Raw genomic sequence first — 9,952 nt, forward strand, 5'->3', positions numbered from 1 at the left:
AAGTTTGGGAAACCATAGCAGAATTTCTGCCCTTTTGGGCTGCTGACTCCTCCCTGGGATATTCTGAGAGGATCCTTGGATTGGCTGGGAGATGTTTCTAACTCTCCAGCCAGTGGGCTGGCAGAAGTGTTCCCTTGTTCACTGCCGAGATGTGGGTTAGAAAGGTGAAATTGTCCCTCTGTCCGTGTGTCAGTAGAGAAGCTGTACTCCAGGCCTGTCTCAATGTCTAATCAGTGGCTCTGTGCTCTCACAGCTAGATGAGGAAGAGGAGCGAAGGAAAAGGCGCCGGGAGAAGAACAAAGTCGCAGCAGCACGATGCCGGAACAAGAAGAAGGAGCGCACAGAGTTTCTGCAGCGGGTGAGCTGCCGGGTGGGTGGGGGGGCCTGCCGTTCCTCCTCGGAGTGAGCTTGTGTACTCTGGACCAGGAGAGGCCGTCAGATGTCTCTGTAGTCAGTGAACATCTGCTAGCAGCTGCCAAAGCAGCCTTGGCCCCTCTGCTCTTTCCTACCTCCTATTCCCTCCCCTACCTCTGAACCAAGACAACCAAGGGCAGCCTTCAGCAGTTCCTGCCCACACAACCCTTGGAACCCCAAGAAAGAAGGAGGAGCCGAGTTCCCCTCCACTGAAGTTAGACCCTTGGTGCTGATTGACCCAGATGGCCCAGGACTGCCGCTGTCTATTTTGGTTCCCTGGTGGCTACCAAAGCTGTCTAGGGTGGGTGCCAATGAAGCTAGGTGGTAACATCCTGAATGTGGGCAGTGGACACAGCCTGTGGCCTGGCTACATCTGCACAGGGAAAAGCTCCTTCCCTTAGCTGCAGGTGGCTTATCCAGCCCTGTATGCCATCTGGCCAGCCCCTCAGCCACACTGAAGGTGGCCTCCAAGCTCTTTGCTGCTGCCTCTGGGAATCAGAGGTCGGCTCTGCATGCAGAGGTCAGCCAGGGGTTGCTCTTCCTCCTGGTGGCCCTACCTGCCCTTTCATTTGGAATGTGCTGAGCAGGATGTTTGTTGTTTTTCTCCCCTGAGTCCTGCCTCTGAGAGCTTCCCTGAGTCTCAGAAATGGTGGCTGGCAGTGAGGGAACAAGACCAGAAAGCTAGTCGGTCCAGGCCAGTAGTCTCTTATCTTTTCACCCCTGATTATTGGTTCATTGCTGAATAATAATAACATAACGGGGCAGGTCCTATTCTAAAAGTACACAGTCATTAACAGTAGTTGCCACTATTTGTAAAGTTGGGTGCTGTGCTAAATGCTGTATGTACATTATCTCATTTTATTGGGATAATAACCTTATGAAGTGGGTCCCTTCATTATCCTCTTTCTACAGATGAGGAAACTAAGGAAGAGTGGGGCTAAGTAACTTGCCCACATCTCTGTTATATTGGCTTTAACTCATTCATTCATTTGTTTGCTCTCTTGTTCATTAATTGATTCAACAGGTATTTTTAAGCATGTACTAAATGTGCACCTCTGTGCTGGGTATACTGGGGGCACATAGGAAGGAGCAGGTACAGTCCTCCTGTGGGAGCTGGAGAGACAAGGCTAGGCCTAGCCTAGACTAGCCGAGTCTTCTTGGACACTGGAGAGTCTATGGGTCTCTTCTCACACTTGAGAGCTATTCTGTAGTCATGAGTATAGACAGCGTGGGGCTGCATATCTACCTCCAGGCTGTGAGTGTCCAGGGCAGGGAATGGTTATTATAGATGGGGGTTAGATTCCTGGATCTGGGAGCTTCTTGGAAGAGATGGTGCTATAACACTGGGCTGGAAATCTTCAGGAATTTTCTAAGACATGGGCCTTCAAGATGGATGGAGTGTCATATACCTCATTTCCAGCACCAAGTGCCTGCCGTAAGCAGAGCTGGATGAGAAACTGCAGGGACTGGAGAAGCTTCGTGTGAGATCCCTGCTTCCAGGAGCTTATCGGCCAGTTAGCAGGCGAGATACCCCCGAGTGGACAGCGTGTTAGTGACACACGAGTGCCATAAAGAGTAGGTGCTCAATGAACAGCGCTCACTGCCCTTCACATTCCAGGAACACTTGCTGAGCACCTACTGTGTGCCAGGCATTTCTGGTGTTTTATTTAATCCTTGTAACAGTCCAGTGAGATAATATCATGTATCCCCATTTTAGAGACTGACCTGTAGCTCAGAGGGGTCAAGTTATTTGGCCAAGGTCACACTGCTAATGAGTGGTGGGCTTGGATTCATTCATCCTTTGCTGATCTGCCCGTCTGTTTAGTAGGTGTTTAGTGAGTGCCTGCCGCACCAAGGGCAGGCAGGTGGTGTCGGCAGTGGGATGGCAGGCAGGAAACGAGAAATAGTGACATGCTGAGCGGGCAAGTCCAGTGAGCTGTGAGATCACACAGCAGAGGCCCTATCCTGGTCTAGGCTAAGGAAAGGCTGCTTCCATTCAGACATAAAAGAGGAGTGAGAGGGGTGAGATGAAGGCCCTAGGGGGTTACAAGGAATGGAAGGGCTCAAGCAAAGGCAAGAGGTGCTGTTTACAGATGTGTTTAAGGCATTGAAAAGGATACTGGCTGGAGTTTAGAGTACCACGTGGTGGGGTGGAGAGGCAGGCAGGGCCCAGATCCCTCATAATAGGGTGATGCTAGATGCTGGGTTGCCTGAGGCATGCCCAGTCGGTGCCTGTTGTCCTGGCCTCATGATTAGTAGCCCCTTCTTTCACTCTCAGAAGTGCTGCCTTAGGATGATGAATTATATGGTCTTGGAGAGCCACTGAAGGGTTGCAGGAGGGGACGCATGCCTTCAAAAGATCCCTCTGACTGCAGCGGGGGGCACAGATTGAGGTAGAATGATCAGTTTTTTAAAGTATCATATTGTTCCAGTGAAAGGGAAGCATGCAGCCTTGGGGTCTCGGGGGAGATTTGGGCAGCATTATCGGGGCCCAAGCCCAGTCCTGCCCTCACCCCTGTGTTCTCCTCCTCCCCAGCTTTGGAAGCAGAGGTTGGGTGTGAAGTTTAGGACGTGAGTGCAGGTGGCTGTGTTGACAGTCAGTGCCTGCAGACCTGGGGGATTCCTCTTGTATTTTTTTCAATAGGTAAACTATTTACAAGGCTCAGAGATACATATATTCAAAGTTAATAAATATTAATTATTTATTAAGTAAGGGGATATATATAATTGGGACATATATCTGCAGGTGGCCTTTCATAGCTGAGGGCTCTGCGTCTGTGATTCGACCAACAGCAGATCAAAAATATTCAGAAAAAGGAGCATCTGTAATGAACACATGCAGGCTTTTTTCCTTATTATTCCCCAAACAATGTAGCATAACAGCGATTTACATAGTATTTACATCGTATTCGTCATTATAAATAACCTAGAAAATTATTTAAAGTATACAGGAGGTGTGTATTGGTGATATCCAAATACTGTGCCTTTTATATAAGGAATTTGAGCATCCTCGGATTTTGGTATAAACGGGGAGTCCTGGGACCAATCGCCCAAGGCTACTGAGAGAAAACTGTGTATATATTATAGGTAAAAAGCCACCATCCCACCCTTGACCCCTGGACACCTAGATCCACACCTGGAAGATTCTTATTGTACTTGGAATTTGCCTGCCTAGACTAGCCGAGGCCCTGAACCCGGGGAAGGGGCAGGCCTTCGGAGGGGGCAGGTTCACACCCTGCAGGCCCTGGGGCTACCTCAGTGCCTCGTCTGTCTGTAGTCAGGAGCAGTGGCCCTGAGGCTTCTGCCTTGTATAAAGCTGACAGCTTCTGTCACGCTGCTGTCCTAGCAGTTCTCTAGAGATTGGTAGCAATAATGCTATCTCACAGTCCCATGGTGCCCTCTGGTCTTCATGGCCACTCTCTCCTTGACGGTCACAGTGGCTCTGGGAGGAGGAAAGGCAGTCCCATCCATTGATGAAGTTCAAGGTCACACAGTGGCCGAATCAGGACTAGAACCTGGGGCTTCCTCTGTGCTCCAAACAATATTCAGGTTGCTCAGACTTAAGAGAAAATCGAAAACTTGTTAATGGAAGCATAGCTAGCAAGTAGCAGCATCAGGATTTTAATCCAGACAGGTCTTTCAGGCTCAAAAGGCCATATCAGGCTGCTTCCCAGCTCTTACAAAAAGTTAGTGGAATTCCATTTTATGTGTGTTAGAATGGGTTTTTAAAAATACAGATTCAGACAATCTTTTGTTGTTTTTGAAAGAGTCTCACTTTGTCACACAGGCTGGAGTGCAGTGGCACAATCATAGCTCACTGCAGCGGCACAATCATAGCTCACTGCAGCCTTGTACTCCCAGGCTCAAGTGATCCTCCCACCTCAGCCTCCTGAGTAGCTGGGACTACAGGCATGCCACCATGCCTGGCTAATTTTTTTTTTTGTAGAGACACGGACTCCCTGTGTTGCCTAGGCTGGTCTTGAACTCCTGGACACAAGTGATCCTCCCACCTCAGCCTTCCAAAGTGCTAGGATTACAGTCTTGAGCCACCATGCCCAGCCAATTCAAACAGTCTTAATGCTTAAAGTCCCCTGTGCCTATCATCATATTTTCTGGGAGGAAATTGAGGCCCAAATAGAAGTGATGTGGCCGAGGTCACACAGCTAGGATTAAAAGCCAGGACACCCAGCCCCTCACCTTGTATTCTTTCTACTGCCTTTGCCAACCACAGTGTAGGAGGCAGAACTTGACTTGCATTAATTTTATTCTAAAACAACAAATGATTTCATTTTCTCTAGGGCAATAAATATCCAACAGAAGGCAAAACAATAAACAAAAATGCAGCCAGAGGTATATGCTTCATAATGCGAGAAAGATCCTAGCTCAGTTCCTTCATTAATTAGAAAAACAAATTAGGTAATTGCTGTTACAAAGTCACTAACCACTTCTACAATCAAGGTTTTAAAAAAAAGATTCTTCTGAACTCAACTTACACTTACACAATAAATAAATATGTAGAGCCAACCAGTAACACTTTGAGTATGGAAGGCAGTAAAACTAAAAAGCAGTTATTTACATGCTGGCTGGGCACAGTGGCTCATGCCTGTAATCTCAGCACTTTGGGAGGCCAAAGCAGGCAGATCACTTGAGGCCAGGAGTTCAAGACCAGCCTGGCCAACATGGTGAAACCCCGTCTCTATTAAATATACAAAAATTAGCCAGGCGTGGTAGCACATGGCTGTAATTCTAGCTACTTGGGAGGCTGAGGCACGAGAATTGCTTGAACCTGGGAGGCAGAGGTTGCAGTGAGCCAAGGTTGTGCCACCGCACTCCAGCTTGGGTGACAAAGTGAGACTCTGTCTCCAAAAAAAAAAAAAAAGGCAGCTACATTCTGACAGCCAGACAATCAGATTTCAGGATATTCCATGATGTACCCTCACATTTAAAACCCACAGAATATCATGTTCTTTGCACGATAACTGCATGAGTAAAGCAGTTGCCCTACACTGCATTGATCTTTCTGTGTGATACAGATGTTCCCACATAGTTGGTTAGACACGTGGTCATTTCTCAGAGGCGGATCTGTGTGTGCAGTGCTATTGAATTCTGCCTGTCAGACGCTTCCCCTTGCATGTCCAGTTTTAACTTCACACTCACTGTACCCAAAACAAACTTCTTCCTTTTCCTTTCCACCACTTTTCAGAACAGCTCCCCTCCCAGGCTCCGGTCCTCAGACCCTCCGTCAGGTTCATAGACAGCTCTCTGCCCTATCTCCTTCCTGCTCCAAATCCAGGCAGTCACCAAGATCTGCTGATTTTTCTTTGAGACGTTTTCCTTCTCTTCTTCTCTCTCTTCTTTATGCTATTCTCTTGCTCATGTGTTACAGGCGAAATTCCTTAAGCCTCTCTAACTGTTTGGTTTACAAAGTGCTTTTCCCTGTGAGTCCCTCTAATCCTCACGATCCTCCCCTGTCTACAGCAGGGATAACTGAGGCTCAGAGAAGTTAAGAAACTTATTTCTGGCCGGGCGCGGTGGCTCATGCCTGTAATCCTAACACTTTGGGAGGCCGAGGTGGGTGGATCACCTGAGGTCAGGAGTTCAAGACCAGCCTGGCCATCATGGTGAAACGCCATCTTTAAAAAAGAAAAAAAAAGAAACTTATTTCTAGACTCAGATTCTCAACCCATAAGCTTTCCAGAGCTACAGACTGGCTATAAACACACCTTTGCAGCTTTATACCCTATGTCCTGAAGTGAGCTATGGTTACGGTGGAATCGTTTCATCTTCTAAACTCGTCCTAAGCTTTCCCATGTCTGGGTCCTTGTTCACACAGGTTTCCCCACCCGAAAGCCCCTCCTTCCCCTTCTCAACCCAGCCAGAGTCAACCCATCTTTCATGCCCCAGGAGAGACCTGATCTTTAAGCCCTCTCTGAAATCTCCCGAACCCTGGGTGGCTGATGGCCACACACTAAGCTCTGCCTTGCTGCATGAATTACATCTTCCCCTTAAAGTGGAAATGCCGTAAGAGCCATGTGAGGACTCGTGGCCCTTGCATTCCCAGGGCAGTCACTGTACACAGCAGGACCTCAGCAAACGCTCACGGATGGGTGGGTTCCTGACACTCCTTGAGGCAGGGGCTCAGGAGAGTTTGAAGATGGAGCTAAGCCCTAGGACTGGGGAGACCATGATGGTCAGAGGGTTTGTGAGAAGTTCCCAATGTCACCAGAGAGTCACCAGTGGGCAGGGGGCTGACACTGGCACCTAACTGCCCTGCCCTGGGTACTCACAGGGTTTCATGTGGGGTCTCTCCTGGCCCTCTGAGATGTGCCTCTCTTGGAATTCTCAGGGCAGAGGACCAGGCCAACTTCCTAGGCATGTTCCAGTCTGTGGAACCAAAAACCACCAGAGCTGATTTTTAATAATTTCCCCCAGCATTTTTTTTCCCCTTGAGTGAGGCTGTTTTCTCACAGCATCTGGTCACGAGGCCTGCCCGTCTCAGCAGTTCTGAGTTCCCAGGCGCTCATGCTGTCACCCTGGAGATGAGCACAAGGAGCATTTTGGTCAGACCAGCTGTGGGAAGAAGATGGCACCCTGGAGGGAAGGGATTGAGCCTGACGAGGGCTCCTGGGACCCCCTGGGGAGGCCGCTCCACCTGTGCCCTGCCAGGAGGATGGCAGCGTATAGGCCCACAGGCCCTCCGGTCACAGGCCCTCTGGTGTCACACACGCAGTTGCAACCACTGCTTGCTGTTTGACTGATACAGGTTGCTCAATCTGCACTATCGACATTTTGGACTAAACAGTTATGGGGCTGGCCTGTGTGCTGAAGGGTGTTTACCTGCTAGATGCTGGTAGCACAGCTCCCCCTAAGTTGAGACAATCAAAAAAGTCCGCAGACATTGCCAAATGTCTCCTGGGAGGCAAAAATCACTCCTAGTTGAGAACCACTGGTCTGAAACTTTGCTGGCCCTCAAATAAATGTCAATTCTCAAAGTTTTTAGTCATAATCCAAGAAAAACTATTCAGGTGCTGTCTGCTTTACTGCTTGACCCTCCAAGCCTTGATTTGATATGCCCATCTCCCATCTACACTATGGACATGTAACCCTCACCACCTCCGAATCAAATCGCCAACATTCCTTCCTTCCCCAGAACCTCTCCCGCTGAGCCGGAAGTTCCCTGGGAATCTCACTTGAGGTCTGTTGGAAACCTCATTTGGGATCCAGCAGGATGGCCATTGATTCCCTCTCTGTGAGCAAAGCTTCCAGATCACAGGGATAAGGAAAAGGCTATTTAAGTAATTATAGACTAATAGCTAGGAAGCACATGTTTTAGGAGGAATGATGTGAGCACACTGCACTCACTGATCCCACAGGCCAAGGTGTCTCTCACATGTGTCTGTACACATCAAAGCACATTGCTGTTACACTGCCATCTGAGGCCCCCCACCCCGTGCTCACTCCACAGACCTGCTCTGGGTCCGCCTGGCCCCTTTCTTTGCCCACGCTTTCTTTCTTGTGCAAAGGCCCTGAGGCAGCAGAGTATTTGGCATACTTGAGCAACAGCAATATCACTGAAGCTGGGGTGGATTGAGGGAGGGGAGACAGATGGGACATGAGCCTGGCTAGCCCCAGAATATAACCTGGACTCTTCCCACTGTGATGCAGGCCAGTGTCACAGGTGTGGCGGGCACTGTCTGCAGAAAGTCAGTTAGCCAGGGGCTCAGTAGCAGGGTTTGTGCTTCCTCTTACAGGCGTGGCAGGCAGAAAGGCCAGAGCCAGTCCAGAGTGCCCAGGCAGAGCATCTCCCAAGAGTCAGTCCCGGTGAAAATCACAGCGTGCTTCTGTGTTTGCGTACAGGAATCGGAGCGGCTGGAACTCATGAACGCGGAGCTGAAGACTCAGATTGAGGAGCTGAAGCAGGAGCGGCAGCAGCTCATCCTGATGCTGAACCGGCACCGCCCCACCTGCATTGTCCGGACCGACAGCGTCAAGACTCCCGAGTCAGAAGGCAACCCGCTGCTCGAGCAGCTCGAGAAGAAGTGACCATGGGCTGGGAGGAGGTGGAGGAGGAGGAAGAGGAGGAGGAGGAACAGTGACAAAGAGCAAGGAGGAGGGGGCACCCAGAGAGCCCTTCCTTTGGTGCATGAAAAACTGTGCAATGAGGTTCGGCACAGCCAGCATCAGCCGAGCTTTTTTGTGAAACTCAGATCAGCCACCCAGGGGGAAAAGTGGGTTGAGGAAACCCAGAGGGACCAAGCGCTGAGACCAAAGTTGACCCTGGGGTAGGGTTGTCCTGCCTGGGGCCCCGCTTGAAGGTGGCAGGACAGAGGCGCCGAGGCCAGGGAGACACCCAACGAGGCAACCCTGGGCCCTTCTTTGGCCTCTTCACCAGGGCACCCACCCGAGGAACCTCCCAACAGCCAGGAAAAGCCATGAGTTGCAACCAAAATGCGGCTGAGGATGGAACTCAGAATGAAACTGCGACCCACCTGCCCCCAGCCCTGCCCCTCGCCCTGATGCGAAGCTGGAGAGGGGCATGCTGTGGGGCCCTGATGCCCCCACCCACCTCGGTCCAGCGCGGCCCTGCCCAGGAGGCGGCAGCCGGGCGCACCCTCGCCAGCCCTGCTGGAGTCTGCTGTGGGCACTGAGGCGCGGGCGCCCTTCCAAAGCACATACTCACCGAATGTTTACAGACTGGCTGTCCTGGCGGGGCTTTCAACTGCACATGTTTTTTATACTTTCCCTTTTTTTTTTTTTAATATTTTTTACAAGAAAAGATTTTATACAAGCAATATATATATGGATTTCTATAATCACTCGATGTGATACAGTATAAATATGCTATGGTTTGTTTGTTACAAACAGATAGCCACCAGTTACGGCCGTTGTGTGTAACTCCTAAGTACTGTAGTCTCTGGGTGTCGGGGGTGGCTGGGGCGGGGGCGGGGTGCATTTCCATCCTTGTAAACCCTTCATAGTACTCAGTCCTGTATCGCTCAGTAAACATTGCTCTTACATACACAGCTGCCTTGCGTGGTGTCTGCCTGGGGAAGGGGAGCAAGGCACGCTCCGGGTCGGAGACTGTTGGGAGCCTCTGCTGCAGGCCCTTTGCATTTTCACAACAGCCCTCCCACTTCGCAGATGAGGAAGCTGAGGCTCAGAGACATTAAGCCACCTGCAGTTACCATTTTGAGAGCAGTCAGTGTGTTCACTCACTCCACAGATGTGTATGTCAGGCCCTGAGAACTCACTGGAGGATGAAACAGACCTAAGTCTTGCCCTCGTGGGGCTTCCGTAAGGAGCGAATGCTGCACTTGCTCCATACACTGTCTCATTTCACCTTCACGGCAGCCCTGCCAGGGAGCAGCACTTGTCCCCAGTTCACAGAGGAGGAATCAAGAGGCCCAGGGAGAGTTTACTGGCATCCACCGTTTGTTGAAGACTTATTTTGTGACACGCAGACGTAGTCTCATTTCCTTCTCACAACAGCACAAAATAGGCACAATTCCTCCCATTTTACAGATGATTTAAGCGAGGC

General features: G+C 50.2%; 1 protein-coding gene across 6 annotated transcripts in view; it reads left to right on the top strand.

The window, feature by feature from the left end:
- Nucleotides 1-9,437, top strand: part of JDP2 (Jun dimerization protein 2) — a 44,584-nt gene extending 35,147 nt beyond the window's left edge. For all 6 annotated transcript variants that reach the window (XM_017977231.5, XM_009006354.5, XM_078335472.1 and 3 more), the window contains 2 exons: nucleotides 254-358; nucleotides 8,272-9,437. In XM_017977231.5, coding sequence (XP_017832720.1) covers nucleotides 254-358; nucleotides 8,272-8,457 — 291 coding nt within the window. In that variant the 3' untranslated portion in view covers nucleotides 8,458-9,437. The remainder of the gene's footprint in view (nucleotides 1-253; nucleotides 359-8,271) is intronic.
- The last annotated feature ends 515 nt before the right edge of the window (nucleotides 9,438-9,952 follow it).

Source organism: Callithrix jacchus, chromosome 8, assembly GCF_049354715.1.
Source record: "Callithrix jacchus isolate 240 chromosome 8, calJac240_pri, whole genome shotgun sequence".
NCBI classification, from domain to species: Eukaryota; Metazoa; Chordata; class Mammalia; order Primates; family Cebidae; genus Callithrix; species Callithrix jacchus.